Source organism: Tenrec ecaudatus, chromosome 9, assembly GCF_050624435.1.
Source record: "Tenrec ecaudatus isolate mTenEca1 chromosome 9, mTenEca1.hap1, whole genome shotgun sequence".
Lineage (NCBI taxonomy): Eukaryota > Metazoa > Chordata > Mammalia > Afrosoricida > Tenrecidae > Tenrec > Tenrec ecaudatus.
This window is the reverse complement of record NC_134538.1, coordinates 148307275-148324728: the sequence shown is the minus strand read 5'-3', so window position 1 is coordinate 148324728 and position 17454 is coordinate 148307275. Positions and strand designations below refer to the sequence as shown.

The following is a 17454-nucleotide window of genomic DNA, read 5'->3' as shown; positions in this document are numbered from 1 at the left end:
AACAAATCCAGGGAAACATATGTGTGAACAAGAAAGAGCTTTATCTACAAGAGCAATTGAATATTGAGGAAACACCCAGCCCAGTCCATGTCAAGCCCCTAAGTCCGATATTAGCCCACATGTCTGGTGGCAATCTATAAAGTCCTCTTCAGACTCACGAAACACATGCAATGATGCCAAATGCAGAGAGATCACAGGCCAGTGGGTGGAAAGTCTTGTGGATCCAGTGGTGGTGGAAGCATCTCAGCACTGGCAGGGGTCTCCACGTGGCTCCTCCAGCTCCAGAGCTCTAGCCTAGCTCCATGTGTCTTGTCAGCAGGAATGTCTCTCAGGAAACATAGGAATGTCCCACCTCCAGTGAGCTATTTAGCTCCTTAGTGCAGTGGTTCTCAACCTGTGGGTCATGACCCCTTTGGGGGTAGCAAACTTACAGTGATGAAGTAGCAATGAAAATAACTTTATGGTTGGGAGGTCACCACAACACGAGCAACTGTATTAAAAGGTTGCGGCATTAGGAAGGTTGAGAACCACTGCCTTTGTACCTCCAACTGAGGTCATCAAGTTGCGAGCTGATTGACAGGCTAAACTCCACCCCTTCACTCGTACATTTCAAATTGACAACAAATTATGTAAATACGATAAGAGCCTTCCTCTTTTTTGCTGCCCCTCCACTTTACCAAGTATGATGTCCTTCTCCAGGGACTGGTCTCTCCTGACATGTCCTAAGTATGTGAGACGAACTCTTGCCATCCTTGCCTCTAAGGAGCACTCTGATTGCATTTCTGCCACAACAGATCAGTTTGTCCTTTGAGCAGTCCATGGTACTTTCACTAATCTTCTCCAGCGCCAAAATTCAAATGCATCGATTCTTCTTCAGTCTTCCTTATTCAGTGTCCAACTTTCAAACGCCTATGAGGCCATGGGGAAGACCATGGTTTGGGTCAGGTGCACCTTGGTCCTCAGAGTAACATCTTCATTTTTCAATACTCTAAAGAGGTCTTGTGCAGCAGATTTACATAACACGGTGCATCTTTTGATCTCCCGACTGCTGCTTCCACGAGCATTGGTTGTGGATCCAAGCAAGACAAAATCCTTGACAATTTCAACCTTGTCTCCATTTATCATGATGTTAACTGTTGGTCCAGTTGTGAGGATTTGGGTCTCCTGGACATTGATTCGTAATCCACACTGAAGGCTGCCGTCCTCAATCTTCATCAGCAGTGCTGGGAGCCCTCTTCACTTTCAGCAATCTACATTGTGTCATCTCCATATCACAGGCTGTTAGTAAGCCTGCTTCCATTCTCGTCATACAACCCAGCTTCTCCGAGTACTTGCTTGTGGTAAGAGGATGTAATCCTGGCATGTGCCGCTCCTGATTTTAAGCCGTGCAGTATTCCCTTCTGCCTCTTGATCCACGTACAAGGTTCGAATGAACACAATGAAGTGTTCAAGAACTGCCATTCTTCTCGAGACCATCCCTAGCTTGTTACGGCCGCACAGTGGCATGCGTCGGCATCGTCAGTAACACACAAGCCAACATCTTTCTGGGAGTCTCTGCTTTGAGCCAAGATCCCTCTGACGTCAGCAATGACACCCCTAGTTCCCCGTCCTCTTCTGAGTCTGGCCTGAACCTCTAGCAGCTCCCTGTCAATGCTCTTCTGCAACCACTGTTGGGTGGTCCTCAGCAAAAATGTTACCTGTGTGTGACATTGATGCCAGTATTCCATAGTTTGAGTGCTCTGATGGGTCCCTTTCTTTGTGAATGGGTACAAATATGGATGTCTTCCAATCATATGGCCAAGTAGCTGTCTTCCAAAGTTCCTGGCACAGAAGAGTGAGTTGTGCTTACGTATAAACATTGTATTGTCATGGCTTCCCCTGGAGGGGCATCTGTGAGGAGGTTCCCTGTACTCTAACCCCAGGCCTCTGCATCACTCACTCGGGGGCCTGGCCCTGATCTTGCAGGCTGCCCTGAAGGCCGTGGGCCTGGGGAGACATGGCACCCGGAGCCCTGTGTCACCTGCACCTGCCGGGTAAGAGAATGGGTCCAGCTGTCCCTGCTGTGTGGCCTCAATGTGCCAAGCTCCCTGTGGGGACCAGGCAGGGTGGCCACTGCTGCCCCAGAAACTGGGCCTGAGCCACCCTGCCTGCCAGAACAGCAGAGGGCCCGGCTCCGGCAGTGCAGGGGGAGGGCTCAGTGTCTGCCCTGCAGGCAGGGACTGTGCTGTGCCAGCGGCCTTCATGCCCAGAGCTGAATTGTCTGGAGAGTTACACCCCACCTGGGGAGTGCTGCCCGATCTGTCGACCAGGTGACCCCACCCCGTCCTGCACCTGTCCTGAATGGGGCATGCCTCCCCTGGGGCCATGTTCCCCCACCCTGTCTTCTGCCGACGTCCTGGCCACATTGGCAACCCCACCCCCACCCCCAGGTTGTGAGTACGAGGGGAAGTCCTATGAGGAGGGGACCCATTTTCTGTCCACCTCCAACCCCTGTCTCCGATGTTCCTGCCTGGTGAGTCTGTCCCCTCTGCTCAACCCCTGCTCCCACTTTGTGCCCCCCATGTCTTCCTGGTACCCGCTATCCCTGCCCTGTGCCCTCCCCCCAAAGGGCACCCTGCATCTTCCCACCCCGTCCTCCCTGGGAGCAGAGCTGGGGGCATTCCAGCTGCTGGTACATTCCAGAGGAGCCTGGTCCGCTGTGTGCCCATGACGTGCCCGCCCAGCCCCTGCCCTGAGCCAGTGCGGAGGCCTGGCCACTGCTGCCCTGCCTGCCTAGGTGAGTGCCTGCACCTGCCTGTGGATGCCAGGTCCACCCAGATGGCCTCAGGGCTGAGCTTGGGCAGTGCAGAGCGATGCCTGGTGGACGCTGCAGCTGGGCCGCATGCTGGAGCTCACAGTCCAGTTGGTGCTGCCTCTCCGGCTTTGTCTGGCTCTCAGCTGGCTGCCCCGGTCTCGCTCCCCAGCTGCTGAGCGGCTGAGAATGGTCCTGCGCCCCTTGGCGCTGCTTGGCAAATGTTGGCTGGTGCCACCTGGGTGGTGAACATGCTGGTCTGCGAGCCAGAAGGCTGGGACTAGAAGCCATCTAGAAACAGCTTGGAAGAAAAGCCTGCCAATCTCCTGCTGAGAAATTAGCCACTGGAAGTCAGAGTTGATTTGATGGTTGGATTACAACATTTGGGGCACCCCAGATTTGTAAACCCTGTGGCCTGCCCTGCAGGCAACCGGCAGAGGGCGCCCCGGTCCACGTAGTACTTTGGAAACTCAGCAGAGGGGGACTGCTTCCTGGGAGCCCTCAGGAGGGATGGGAGATGCCTGAGTGAGAGGTTTGGAACGTCACAGGCCTCCCTAGGAGAGGGGACAGAGTGACCAAAGATGGGAGGATGTTAGGTGGGCAGGTGAAAGTGGCAGGAACTCTCTCTCTTAAAGGGCGGTGGGGTCTGGCCAGCGTTAGGGGAGGGGTGTGTGGCTGTGCCCTGGTCTGATCTGGGCTCGGACAGGAAGTGGGTCCAGGCAGCTCCCACCCACCTCCTCTCTGCCCTGCCCCCAGGCTGCTCAGAAGGTGGCCTTCACTGGGAACATGGCCAAGAGCAGGCCCCACTCGGGGACCCCTGCCGGATCTGCAAGTGCCTGGTGAGTCCCCTGTTCTCCCCACCCACCTCCCTCACTGCTCCCCACCCCACCCCTGCGCCTTGCCACCATGAGCAGCAGAGGCTTGTTGGAGCCGGACCATTGAGGAGTGTGTTTCGCAACTAGGTAGCCCTCCCTGTGCCCGGGCTCTAGCCCTTGAAACTCAGCTAGGCCGACTGCCAGACCGCCACGAGCCTTGGGCACATAGGACAGGCATGTGGGTGAGCGTTGGGAAGAGAGCACTCGTGGTTTGATATCGATACCATGTTGAGATGCTAAGCTTAAGGACATCTGAGCTAAAGGGACTAGGTTGTTCGCTGGAACTTGAGTTATTTTCTTGTTATTTTTTCAATTTGAATCCTAGGCAAAAGCCCCACCCATTGCCCTCCAGTAGCCGATTCTGAGGCTTGGCATCCTGGGGGGAGGTGGGGAGAGCTGTACCCTGCAGGGCTTATGTAGGGGGCCCCAGATCCAGGAAGTCTTTGTGGAGGGGGGAGGGGGGAGGCCTGCTGTAGGCCTTAGAGGGGAAGTGTGCCCTGAGCAGTGGTACCAGGCATGGGAGGGGTAGGAAGGTAGGGACAGGTAGCTGGAGCCACAGAGCTTCCTGAGGGCCTGTAAAGGCCCCAGCCCCCACATAACCAGGTCTCTGTGCACACTGGCCCCCACGCCCCACCTCCCCTTCTCCAGAAGAGTGAGACACCTTGGGGCTGGGACAATGGCTTCTGTATACCATAGGCATCCAGGTGTGAATGCGGGGCTGGGGGGTGGGGGAGGACAGGGGTCACTTTGGAAAGGGCTCCTGGGGGACAATCAGCAGCTGCAGTTGGTTAAGAATCAGCCTCCACGGCCCAGACGCCTCAAGGACATGTCCCCTCATTTTACGCCGGGAACAGTCTTAGGCAGACAGGACTGTCACTGCCCCTTTTTCAGATGTGTCCACGGAGCTCAGAGAGCTTATGCAACACGAGACAAACCCTCCCCCCACCACAAAAAACCCATACCTGCTGTCCCTGACTGCCCCACGGGGTCTCTAAGATGGCCACATCTACCTGCCGGCCTTTGAGCTCAAAGCTGAGTGCTTTAACCACGGTGCCACCAGGGCTCCTTGTATATTGTGGGCGACAAATCATCTAAGATCAAACTCTGCCAGAGTCGTGTCCCTCTCACGGGGACCCTAGAAGACAGAGGAGAACTGCCCCTTTGGGTTTCTGAGACTGTAAATCTATATGGGAGAAGACAGCCTCATCTTTCTCCCGAGGAACTGCTGGTGGAGTCGAACTGCTGACCATGCAATTAGCAGCCCAGTGCATCGCCCACCCAGCCACCAGGGCACCTACAAATTGAGTAAATGGTTCAAGTCGCTTTCTGCCGCCTGAGTGAGCCCTGGTGGCCCCTCCCCCTGGCTACTCCCCCTTACCAGGAGGGTCACCTCCAGTGCCACCAGCGGGAGTGTGCCAGCCTGTGTCCATATCCTGCCCGGCCCCTCCCAGGCACCTGCTGCCCTGTGTGTGACGGTGAGTCTGTGAGCAAGGCAGGAGCCCAGTACCACAGACAGGAGGGGTGTGGCGCAGCCTATGGGGTCTTGGGGAGGGAAGGCCAGGATGGGGCAGGGAGGGGCCCCTGAGTGGCTCTAAGGCCCCTTCCCCCCAACAGGCTGTTTCCTGAATGGGAGGGAGTACAGCAGCGGGGAGCCCGTGGTCTCGGGGGATGCCTGCTCCCACTGTCGCTGCACTGTGAGTGGGGCTGCCTGGTGGGGAGGGCTGGCCAGGCCCTGCCTGCCCGCTGCTGACCAGGTGCTGTTGGCAGAATGGGAGCATCCAGTGTGAACCTCTGCCCTGCCCATCCGTGCCCTGCAGACACCCGGGCAGGCTCCCCGGGCAGTGCTGCCCTGTCTGCCATGGTGAGTGGACCAAGTCTGGGGGGAGGGGCAGGCGCTGGTGGGAGATGCTCCCCCAGACCTTGAGGAGGCACCTGGAACCAAGGTCTGGAGCAATTCTTTGTAAACCTACGTTCCGTCACTCACCTGGCTCAGGGGAGTAGGGGAGACCATTGAGGTGGTGTCACTGCACCCTGGTGGGGGAGGGGGGATGCATTGGGCCCGTGCAAGGTTCCTGTCACCCTCCAGCCCTGTCCCCCACCATCCTCCCCGTCAGGATGTGAGTACCAGGGGCACCAGTATGGGAACCAGGAGACCTTCAGACCCCAAGAGAGTGGCCGCTGTTCCCGCTGTCTCTGCCAGGTAGGACACACCTCTGCTGCCCAATCCACCTCCTCTGCCTCACTTGCTCCCCCTGGGGCCCTTACCCAGCCTTCCCTCTAGGCTGGTGAGGTGTCCTGTGAGGAGCAAGAGTGCCCAGTGACCCCCTGTGCCCTGTCAGACTCCGGGCCTCAGCTCTGCTCAGGTGTGTCTGTGCATGGATGGGCTGGGCAGGGGGGCGAGAGGGTGCACGTGTTCTGAAATGGGTGTGGCCAAGTCTGGTCTGGGAAGGGATGGTGGGGGAGGCTCCAGCCCCTGGTGAAAGTCGTTGGTGCAGCCTGTGTGCTGGACGGAGAGGAGTTCCCGGATGGTGTCCAGTGGGAGCCTGACAGCCACCCCTGCACCACCTGCTCCTGTCGAGATGGGATACCCGTGTGTGGGGCGCTGATCTGCCCCCTGGTCCCCTGCGAGCACCCCACCCACCTGCCTGGTGAGTGCCCCTCCACATGCCTGGGCTAGGCTTCTTCTTGGTGGTGCCCAGCAGGGCTCTGACACCCTGCCCTCCAGGTGCCTGCTGCCCCAGCTGTGAGAGGTGCACCTACCGGGGCCAGGTGTATGCCAATGGCCAGAACTTCACGGATGCAGCCAGCCCTTGTCACACCTGCCACTGCCAGGTACCGCCCCTAGGCCAGCTTTTCCCTCTTGAGTCTTACAGCGGCCTATCCCATGGCCCCACTGACCCCTGACCTCTCTGCACCTTGCTCCCCACCCACACTATGGCCCTAGGATGGGACTGTGAGCTGCTCCTTGGTTGAGTGCCCTCCCACCACCTGCGCTAGGCCCCAGAGCAGCCCTGGCCAGTGCTGCCCCAGCTGCCCAGGTAGGTGCTCGCTGTCGGACTCCCACTGCCCATAGGCCTCTGACACAGGGCAAACACAGGGTGCAGAGGGTATGTGGAGACAGGAGAGTTCTTTGTGTATCACGGCGCCCCCCTTCCTGCTCCCTAGTCCTTCTCCTAGTGTGCCCCACTCAGGCTGCCGTATCTACCTGGGTAGCAGACACAGGCAACACTCTGGGGCTGTGGGTTTGTGGGGGCTGTGTAACACACACACACATACACACACACACACACACAGCTGCAGGTAAAGCATGGGCATGCGCAGAGCCCTCCTGCCACACACAGCCACACCGGTGTTGACAGAACCCCCTCTAGTATCTTCCTGCCAAGTCGGAGGAGAGGGTCCCCTGGCCTACTGCACTCCAGGGGCAGGGGGCTGTCATTCCCCCATTCCTGCCCCAGACTGTGTCCTGGAGAAACAGGTCTTTGTGGATGGCCAGCGCTTCTCCCACCCCGGAGACCCCTGCCAGGAGTGCCAGTGCCAAGAAGGCCAGGCCCACTGCCAGCCACGGGCCTGCCCCCCTGCGCCCTGTGCCCACCCACTGCCTGGCACCTGCTGCTACAATGACTGTACTGGTGAGTGCACGGATGGGGGTCTCCCAGGGTGGCTGGGTAGGATCTGGAGGGCAGCATCCCCTGGGGGGCCCATCTCCCAGGCCTCTGGCTGCCTTTCCCCTAGGCTGTGCCTTTGCTGGTAAAGAGTACCCCAATGGGGCTGACTTTGCCCACCCCTCCGATCCCTGCCGCCTGTGCCGTTGCCTGGTGAGTCTGTGGCCTGGAGAGGAGAGGGAGCCATTGGGCGGCAGGGCGCGGGCGTACTGACTCCCTCAGCCTCCCGTGCTGACTCTGCCTGGCGTGCCCATCTTCCCATCTGTGGGCAGAGTGGCCACGTCCAGTGCCTGGCCCGCCGCTGCCCACCACAGTCATGCCCCAAGCCTGTTCTGCCACCAGGAGAGTGCTGTCCTCAGTGTCCAAGTAAGAACCTTGCCCTCGGACCCTCCAAGCCCCCCAACCCTCTCCTTGTGCACCCCAAGCCCCTGATGCACACTCCCGCATAGCCTCTCCCGCCAGCTGCCCACAATCTGGGGGTGCGCCCCCCGTTGGGCACCTGGAGCCGTTCTCCCCGCCTGACCAGCCCTGCCACCGCTGCCTCTGCCTGCACGGTTCTGCGTCCTGCCAGCGGCTCCCCTGCCCGCCAGCGCCTTGCACCCACCCACGCCAGGGGCCCTGCTGCCCAGCCTGTGACGGTAATGCCCAGAGCAGGCCCCCTGTAGGCCCCCCACCTTTGTGCCCTCTCCTCCAAGTCCAGCCCCTCCCAGTATAAACCTGGGGACAGTCATCAGGACCTGGGGCGTTGGCAGAAGCCAGCACTAACTCCAGTCCCTGCCCTCCTTGCCCCTCTAGGCTGCCTGTACCAGGGGAAGGAGCTGGTCAGCGGGGAGAGCTTTCCTTCTCCCAGCGTCCCCTGTCACGTCTGCCTGTGCTGGGAGGGCAGCGTGAGCTGCCAGCCCAAGGCCTGCACCCCCGCACCATGTCCCTTCCCCGCCAGGGGCGACTGCTGTCCTGCCTGTGACGGTGAGTGGCTGGACCGGGATCAGCTCTACTGTTGCCATGTTCATCGTTGTTAAACACACAAGAAAGCTCCGGAGGACCACCTGGATTTTCTCCTGGCCCGGAAACTCTTTGGCTATGTGACCTTGGTCAGGTTCCATCACCGCTCTGGGCTGATTTTAACTTCTGTGACAAAAAAGAGAGGCTGGAACCTGCTCTTTGTTGGCTATGTAGTCTCCACCCCCTGCCGTTTTATGTCATGAGCATGCTCCTTTAAATCAACGCTTTCCCTTTATTTGTTTAGAAAGGAAGTTTTTTGCTTTGTTTTGTTTTAAAGGAAGTTATTAATCTCAGGCTGGAAATGGAAATTTCAGTGGTTGGCCAGGAAGAGAAGATACCCATAAAAGTGAACATCATGAAATAGAAATATTGAATTCCAGGCAGAAACGTTTGCCTGCCAAGCCTTTGAGCCTTGAAGCCTTGCTCAGAGTGCTGAAGGGCTGGCTAACCGCTGCCCCCACCCCGCCCCGCCCCACCTTGCTCCATCCCGGGTTCATCAGAAGGCCGGGAATGAGCACTGGGCGTGGGAACCTCGAGGTCTCAGCTATCCCTGGCTGTCCTCAGGTGGCGGAGTCTTTGGCTGTCGGCTCAGGGTCCTTGTAGGGTGGGCAGGGAGGCCCGGGCTCAGAGCCCTTCACCACAGGCCCTTCACCTGCCTCGGCCTCCACCCCCTTTTGCTCCTCTCTCCTAGGCTGTGAGTATCTGGGGGAGTCCTACCTGAGCAGCCAGGAGTTCCAGGATCCCCGGGAGCCCTGCAGCATCTGTACCTGCCTCAGGGGCTTTGTGACTTGCCGCCGGCGCCCCTGCGAATCTCCGGGCTGCAGTCACCCACTCACCTCATCTGGGCACTGCTGCCCGACCTGCCACGGTAGGCAGGGCTGCCCCACTCGCCCGCCCACCCCAACCAACTGAGCTGGAGCTCCAAGCAGCCCCAGCCTGCGACCCTGAGACAGACACGGCCACACACCCTGGGCTGCTTCTCAGGCCCATCTCCATCAGACCCAGCTGCCCTCCTCTGCCACCACCTCATGCCAGACCGTGGCGTTCTGTGCCAAAGATGTCCTGCTCTTGCTCTGTCTCCTGCCTCTGCCTCTGCGGGGCCAAGCCTTCTCCTGGTTCTCTGTGGAGTCCCGAACCCGCTCTCCTAGCCCAGCCCGCCCTCTGCTTTCCTCCAGTTGTATGATCCCCACAGGTCCTTACTGTCCATTTCTAGGCGGCCTGGTGGCCAAGAGCTCAGGTGCTAACTGAGGTTTGGTGGCTGAACCCACGAGCTGTTCCACGGGAGTCAGACAGGGCAGTCAGCTTCCTGAAGATCCAGGCCGGGCCGCCCTACGTGGCCTGGGTAGCCCACAGGGTCCCTATGACGGAGCCAGAGCCGAGGCCACGACAGCGAGTGGATGCAGCTCTTCGTCTTGGCTTCTCCCAAGCTCCCACCCTCCAGCCTTTTTATGGGGAGGAGGGCCTGGTGAGGTCTCTGCCTGCTCTCAGCCCCCTGCCCCCAAACATATGACTGCCAAGGTGTTGGTAGAAGTCTCCAGGCCTCGCTCGTGTGTGTGTGTGTGTGTGTGTGTCCTTGATGTGCAACTTGAGGGTGGCCCTCCTCTCCCAGGATGCCTCTATCATGGGGTCACCGCAGCCTCTACAGAGACCTTTCCCGACCCGCTTGCCCCCACCTGCTCCATCTGCATCTGCCAGGTGAGGCGCCCACTTGGGCACTCAGGGTAACCCCTCCCCTCTGACCAGGTCCAGGTCCCAAGGGGGTGTGCTGTGCCGGTGAGCCAGTGAACCCGGCTGGGCGTGGAGGCAAGGCAATCGGTGCTGGGGCCTGGAAGGGGTGCCTATCCCAGAGTGGAGAGGGGTGCCGTTTGTGTTACGGGGCGACAGCGCTGTCAGAAGTGGCAGGGCGACTTCTCTCCGCAGGAAGGTTCCGTGAGCTGCCAGAAGAAGCCTTGCCCCCCAGCTGCCTGCCCCCACCCCTCGCCAGGGCCCTGCTCCTGCCCGGTTTGCCTCAGTGAGCCCCGCCCCGCCTCTCCTTCTTGGGTCTCTAGGGCTGCAAGAGAAATCCACAGGGGGGAGATTCTGGGCCCCCTCCCAGGCCCAGTGCAGGGCGCCAGCTCCCGTCTGCTTGGCTGGGGTGTTTCTCCAGCAGGGTGGGCTCTGCGGGCCTGGGCATCTCTCCCTCCCATTTGTTCTGGTGTCTTTGTGTCTAGGCCAGCCACCTTTTCAGACCTCAAATGGCATTAGGTTAACGACGCGCTCTAGGCGGAGTTCCTATTTAGAGTAACAAAATCCCTCTATTCCCTAACGGGGTTCTAACAGCTACAAGGTTAGGATGTTAGGGGTCAAACACGTATTTTGGGGAGAGGGGGACACACAGTTCAACAGGCAGGCATGGGGTGATCCAGCTTCCCCACCTAGGAATATTCCACAGGCTGCACCTTGTGGGACCGGCAACACCAGGACGGGGAGGAGTTTGAGGGGCCCACCGGCAGCTGTGAGCGGTGCCGCTGTCAGGTAAGGCTGGGAGGTGGCCGAGGGGCTGGGCCCCGGCCAGGCTGGAGAGGTGGCCGCTGACCCTGCATTTCCCGCAGGCTGGCCAGGTCACCTGTGTGCAGTTGCAATGCCCGCCCCTGCCCTGTCCGCTGCAGGTCACAGAACAGGGCGCCTGTTGTCCTCGCTGCAGAGGTATGTCCACCCCTCCTTGGGTCACCCCCTGCCCTTCTCCAGCCTCCTGATGCCCCAAACCCCTTGCCCACCTCAGCCCTGCCCTGCGTCCCACTCCCAGGTGCTGGCTGGAGACCCCTCAAAATTGGCCCTCACCCAGCCCACCTCATTTCTAACAGTCAACCTTTGGGGAGCACTCCCCCAGCCCCACAGTCCACGCCAGCTAGATGCTAGCCTTGTACTCAGTTCCCAGAGGAGGCCACTGCTCTGCAGGCCTGCCAGTAGATTCCAGAGGGCCAATGAGGCTGCTTGGCTGAGTGGGAGCCTGACCGCCGGCCCCACCTGGCCGACAGAGGAGGGCCTCATCTAACAGACTGGAGGCTGCGGCCTGGGCGCTCAGGGCCCGGAGCTGCTGTTCCGGGCACTTCCCCTGACTGTCCCTGCCTGGGGTTGGGTCTGAGGCAGGAGAAAGAGCGGGCCTCCAGAGTCCCCATGGTCTTTCCACCATGCTGCCCCATTCCCACAGACAGGCAACACACCCCTGCATCCCCCCTCCTGGTGCCCACAGCCCCTGCTGACCATGGGGTGAGGAGAATGCTGCCCCCAAGGCTCTGAGCTGATCCCTGCCTCCCCGACCGCAGGCTGCCTGGCTCGTGGGGAGGAGCACCCTGAAGGCAGTAGCTGGGTGCCCCCTGACGACCCCTGCTCCTCCTGCATGTGTCACGAGGGCGTTGTCACCTGTGCCCGCATCCAGTGTGTCAGCTCCTGTGCCCAGCCCCACCAGGGGCCTGGAGACTGCTGCCCTCGATGCTCTGGTACTGGGAACTTGGGGGGGGGGGGCCGTGGGAGGGAGCAAGGAGGTAGCTCCCAAAGGACCCTGCCCCAGCTTGGCCTCCTGCCCTGTCCCACCCAGGGCCCCCTCTCTGGGCTGCAGAGAGAAGGGACCTCCAGTCTTGCACCATCCCAACCCCTTGGGGACCCACTCCCTGGCCGGACTGCCCCCATGAAGGTGCCCTGGCCTGGCCTTCTCCCCCACACCCCAGGCTGTGAGCACGAAGGCCGGAAGTATGAGCCGGGGGAGAGCTTCCATCCGGGGGCAGACCCTTGTGAAGTGTGCATCTGTGAGGTAGGCTGAGGGGCCCTGGGCTGCGGGTGTCAGTGTGCAAAGAGGGGACTGCATGAGGGAGATCCAGACATGCACTATGGGGTCAGGGGTAAGATGCACCCATGTAGCAGCTGGTGGTGGGTGGGTGAAGAGCCGGGCAGCAGGGCAGTCTGGGGTGAGATGGTGGTGTAGATAAGAAGTGATAGTCAGAAGGCAGGTGTATGTGTGTAGGAATTGATAAGGGAGCCCCCACCCCCCAGGAATGGGCTTTGAGAAGGAATCCAGGGAAGGCAGGTTGTCCCAGATTAAGCCGTGACAAGGTCAAAGGCCACATGGCATTCAGGCCTAAGAGGCTAGAAGAAGGATACTAAGCAAGTCTGGGAGGGTGCAGCTGGCAGATGGGGACCTGGAATCCGGGATAGAGGGGACCTCTTGGCCCCCCACGGCTAGGGAACCACCCTATCACTGGTTCTTGTAGCTACAGCCGGAGGGCCCCCCCAGCTTACGCTGTCACCGTCGGCAGTGCCCCAGCCTGGTGGGTTGCCCTCTGAGCCAGCTCCTGCCCCCTGGGCCTCAGCACTGCTGCCCGACCTGTGCAGGTGAGTCCGGGGGCTGTCCAGCTGGTTCCGACTCAAGGAATCACGTACGGCAGAGTAGATGCCCTTAGAGCATGCTGGGCTGTCATCTTATGGGAGGAGCCTTCTCACAGCAGCGAAAGCTCCTGACCCTTAACCCAAAGGCTGGAGGTTCGCACCCACCAGTCACTCCATGGGACACAGACCTGTCGGTCTCCTTTCTGCTCCATCCTATAGCCTCCCTATGAGCCGGGATCTACTCACTCCGAGGCAGTGGGTTGAATATAGGAACCGATGCGAAGTCTTTCTCCCTTGGGGTTAGGAGATGAGCACTTCACCTCTGGACCCCAGGACTTTGGTCAGCCCTTTTTTGGGTTTCCAAGGCTTTGCACATCTTTACAGTATCTGACAGCTTCATCCATCTTCCTGGGGGCAGCTGGTTGGTTTGAACGGATCACCTTTCAATTAGCAATCCAACACTTACTGGGCAGTGCCACCAGGACCCCTAGTCTTTGGACAAAAGGGTGCAAATAAAAAGGTACACCTACCACACCCTTCTCTGACCCTAGAGGACTTTGTGGGGAGACCTAGCCTGCTCGGTAGGACTGGGGAGGCCCATGGAGCCATCTGTCAACCAGGTGACCCTGTGGGGCAACAGTTGTGTGGCTGGATGGTTGTGGTGTGGATGGGAAGGGAGAGCTGTTCAATCTGCACTCGTCAGGATGTGTCTCTTCTGGGAGAGGACTGATGTTTCTCAAGCACCCACTGCATGCCCCAGGTCAAGAGAATTCATGGTGCGGAGGTTAAAGGGCTCAGCTGCTAACCCAAAGATGGGTAATTCAAACCCACCAGCCGCTCCAAGGGAGCAGGATGAGACCATCTCTCCCATGGGAGAGACTTGAGCCTGGGGAACCCACAGGGGCAGTTCTACCCTGTCCCAGAGCTGTGAGTCAGAATTAACTCGATGGTGGTGGATTGGTGGGTGGGTGGGTGCTGCTTGGGCAGGCAGTGTGCAGGGAAGTGGAAAGGAGACTAGTTGCCAGGTCCCTAAACTCTCAAGGCACCCTGGGAGAAAAAACAAACTAGTGTAAGATTTTTTTAAAAGGTCATTGCGATGGAGTTGATGTGGACTCGTAGTGACCCTAAAAGAGAGGAGAGAACTGCCCTGGGAGTTCCCAAGACTGTAGCTCTTCACTGGAATAGAAAACCCTGACTTTCTCCCAAGGAGTGGCAGTTGGTTTCAAACTGCTGACCTTATCATTAGCAGCTCAGAACATAACCACTAGGTCAACAGGGCCTGGGACCCAAAGATCACAGCCACTAAAAACCCCATGGAGTGCAGTTCCCCTCTGACACACACGGGGGCGCTATGGGTAGGAATGGACAGCAAAAGCTTGGTTTGGGGATCTCAGAGGCCAACGATGTTCATTTGGGAAAAGTACAGACTTTCCTTTTGCCGGACCAAAGGAACGGGACTGGGGTTCCCCGGAGAAGGGTGCTGGGACATCAGGTATGCCGAGGTCTTAGAAGTCGGCATCAAACTGTGGGGGTGTGGTGACTGCACTTTTGAGCCCTGCTCCCCCCAGTGTCCCCCCAACCCCCGTTTTTACCCTCACAGAAGCGCTGAGTAACTGTACTGAGGGCCTCCTGGGCTCTGAGCTGGCCCCACCAAACCCCTGCTATACCTGTCACTGCCAGGTGAGTGCCCCCCGGCCCTGGTGACTCTCAGGGACCCCCCCTCTTCTTCCTCGCCCAGTCACCCCAACACTGTCCTGAATGTCAGGTTCACCTCAGCCCTGCCGCACCCACAACCTGCTGCCTCCTTCTAACTCCCAGCATTATACGCCACCCCCTCCCCAGGACCTGACATGGCTCTGTGTTCACCGGGCCTGTCCCGAGCTCCACTGTCCCCCCTCAGAGTACCATACACGCCCTGGGAGCTGCTGTCCTGTGTGTCTGGGTAAGGACCCTGGGCCAGATGGAGGTGGGCAGGGCTGGGGAGGGGCTGTGCAGAGTGCAGGGCCCTGGACTCCAGTGGATGACTAGGGGGGACCCTGCCCCCCGGGCCCACTTCTCCCTCTTAGACTGTGTGGTGGAAGCCGAGGACCGGCGAGTGGCAGACGGGCAGAGCTGGCGGGACCCCAGCAACCCCTGCGTCACCTGCAGCTGCCATGTGAGCCAGGGTGGACAACGGGGTCTTGGAGCTAGTTAGGAAAGGTGCCCCCTCCATGTGAGGAGCCCTGGGGGCTTGGTTTCTGGTCCCACTTGAACAGAGTGGCAGGCTGGGACCAGGATAGAAAGGGCGGGGGCGGGGGGCGCTGCTCCCTCAGCTCTTAACCCAGGAGAGGAGGGCCACTATTGTGAGGCTAGGGACCCCCGGGGCCTACAGGATTCCCACAGAGCAACACCATCTGCCCCTAGCGGGGCCATGTGGAGTGCCAACTGGAGGAGTGCCAGGCCCTCGTCTGCCCCGAAGGCTGGGTTCAGGGGCACGAGGCCGACAGCTGCTGCCAGCGATGCCAAGGTGCGGCCAGGACCGTGGGTTGGGGGCAGCCCAAAGTGGGGATGCCCATTAACCCCCTGGCACCCCTGCAGCCCCCTCTCCGTCCTGTGAGCACCAGGGCCAGGAGGTGGCCTCTGGAGAGCACTGGGCCGTGGACGCCTGCACCAGCTGCTCCTGCGTGGCCGGTACCGTGCGATGCCAGAGCCAACGCTGCCCACTGTTCTCCTGTGGCCCAGTGAGTGCCGTGGCCTCGGGTGGGTGTGTGGGTGTCCCGCCTGGTGAGACCCTGGCTGCAGAGGGCAAGGACTGGGAGTAGGGAACCCGTTCCGTCAGCCTGGGAGTGCAGAGGGGAGGCCCGGCCATCCTGGAAAGCCTTGGGTCCTTCGGGAGGGTCTGTGGCGGCCAGTGTCTGACCTGCCTGGGCCTGGGCCAGGACGAGGTGCCAGCCCTGAGTCCCGGCAGCTGCTGCCCTCGCTGCCTGCCTCGGCCCGCCTCCTGCATGGCCTTCGGAGATCCACACTATCGTACCTTCGACGGTCGCCTGCTACACTTTCAGGGCAGCTGCAGCTACGTGCTGGCCAAGGACTGTCACGGAGGGGACTTCAGGTGGGCAAGCCCCTGCCCGTCTCCCCAGCCCCCTGGGTGGGCACCTACTGATCTCTGAGCCCCTTAGTGTCCAGGTGACCAACGATGACCGTGGCCGGAGAGGCGTGTCTTGGACTCAGGAGGTGTCGGTGCTGCTGGAAGGTGTGAGTGTGAGGCTGCTTCAGGGCCAGGAGGTCACGGTGAGTAGCAGCAGGCAGGGGGAAGTGGATCCGATGTGTGGCCTGTCCCTGATGAGGTCCCTCGTGTCCCACCTGCAGGTGGATGGCCACCCAGTGACCCTACCCTTCCTGCGGGAATCACTACTATACGTGGAGTTGCGGGGCAGCACGGTGATCCTGCACGCCCAGCCCGGGCTCCAGGTGCCTCCAGTCCAAGTTTGGGCATCTGTTGGTATGGGGTGGGTTGGTGGGTGCCCCTACCTACAGGGGTTTCCTTGGGGGTGACAGAGTTCTGTTGACCAGAGGGAGGGAAGGTGGGAGGGAGACAGTAATTCTCAGTCTAGTTTCTACTCTTCGCTCAGCTATCAATTTATTGGGGGCTTTTAACCTAGTCACCAGCCCTCTGGGTGCCTCAGTTTCCTCACCTGTAAAATGGGTGAAGGTTAGTGGGGAAGCCTTAAACAGGACTGGGGGTTCCTTTTAACCCTCACATACAATAGTTCATCTTCTCCCCACACTCCCAGCAAAACGGATGTTAATTGCTTTCCAGTTGGCTGCAGCCCATAGCGCCACATAGAAGAGTAAAACTGTCCCATAGGGGCTCTAGGGCTGTGATCTTCCAGGAGTCCATTGCCAGCCCCTGGTTCTGAGGTGCCTTTGGGTGGTTTTGAACCACCAGCCCAAATCTAGAGAGTAGCCCAGCCCTTTAACCGTTTGAGCCAACCAGGGACTACCCACAGTCTGTAAGTCTTGAAATAAGGTGCCTTTGCCCTGTGTAGCGGGATGCATGTTGTGCTGCAGATGCCAGATCAGCAGTTCAAAATCACCAGCCTCTCTGAAGGAGAAAGATGAGGTTTTTTGACTCCTCTAAAGATTCATAGCCTCAGAAGCCCGCAGGGGCAGTTCTGCCCTGTCCCATGGGGTCATTGTGCGTTGGAGTTTGTTTTTCCCACTCTGCATAGAAAGGGCTGCGTTGATCTGTCCTGCAGAGGACCTGGCTGCTCCAGAGACTGCGCTTACCCTGGGCTGCAGTTCAGGGGGCCTGGGGAGCAGACGAACCACACACAGGAGCAGCCAGCGTACTTCACACTGTTCTGCGGGCCCAGGGCCTTCATAGGCTGGGTGGCTGGCCACAGGCACCTCTGCCATCTGTCCTTCCCAGGAGGCTCAGGCTGACTCCCAAAAGGCTTTGGACTCTGTGGTCCCTACCCTTCACCAGCCCCAGGCCTCTCTGCACAGGTGCTATGGGACGGGCAGTCCCAGGTGGAGGTGAGGGTGCCTGGCTCCTACCGTGGCCAAACCTGTGGGCTCTGCGGGAACTTCAATGGCTTTACCCAGGATGACCTGCAGGCCCCCTCGGGGTTGCTTCTGCCCACGGAAGCTGCGTTTGGGAACAGCTGGCAGGTGAGGGTGCGCAGTGCTGGGGGTGGGGCATGAACCTTGGAGCAGCCCCCTGGGATGGGAGGGCATCACTGGATGGGGTTTGGACATGTGGGGTGCGTTGGGGGCC

General features: G+C 59.7%; 1 protein-coding gene across 1 annotated transcript in view; it reads left to right on the top strand.

The window, feature by feature from the left end:
• Nucleotides 1–17454, top strand: part of KCP (kielin cysteine rich BMP regulator) — a 36405-nt gene that overhangs the window by 17638 nt on the left and 1313 nt on the right. Inside the window, exons 9-41 of the mRNA XM_075557390.1 lie at nt 2430–2512; nt 2683–2776; nt 3548–3630; nt 5048–5141; nt 5281–5360; nt 5434–5527; nt 5781–5866; nt 5948–6029; nt 6162–6314; nt 6392–6498; nt 6611–6704; nt 7125–7298; nt 7402–7484; nt 7604–7697; nt 7781–7969; nt 8127–8297; nt 9025–9201; nt 9943–10028; nt 10254–10344; nt 10765–10847; nt 10925–11018; nt 11639–11812; nt 12041–12123; nt 12581–12701; nt 14296–14375; nt 14538–14637; nt 14762–14850; nt 15099–15201; nt 15273–15415; nt 15614–15786; nt 15854–15965; nt 16044–16145; nt 17184–17348. Of these exons, the coding sequence (XP_075413505.1) occupies nt 2430–2512; nt 2683–2776; nt 3548–3630; nt 5048–5141; nt 5281–5360; nt 5434–5527; nt 5781–5866; nt 5948–6029; nt 6162–6314; nt 6392–6498; nt 6611–6704; nt 7125–7298; nt 7402–7484; nt 7604–7697; nt 7781–7969; nt 8127–8297; nt 9025–9201; nt 9943–10028; nt 10254–10344; nt 10765–10847; nt 10925–11018; nt 11639–11812; nt 12041–12123; nt 12581–12701; nt 14296–14375; nt 14538–14637; nt 14762–14850; nt 15099–15201; nt 15273–15415; nt 15614–15786; nt 15854–15965; nt 16044–16145; nt 17184–17348 (3737 nt within the window). The remainder of the gene's footprint in view (nt 1–2429; nt 2513–2682; nt 2777–3547; nt 3631–5047; nt 5142–5280; nt 5361–5433; nt 5528–5780; nt 5867–5947; nt 6030–6161; nt 6315–6391; nt 6499–6610; nt 6705–7124; nt 7299–7401; nt 7485–7603; nt 7698–7780; nt 7970–8126; nt 8298–9024; nt 9202–9942; nt 10029–10253; nt 10345–10764; nt 10848–10924; nt 11019–11638; nt 11813–12040; nt 12124–12580; nt 12702–14295; nt 14376–14537; nt 14638–14761; nt 14851–15098; nt 15202–15272; nt 15416–15613; nt 15787–15853; nt 15966–16043; nt 16146–17183; nt 17349–17454) is intronic.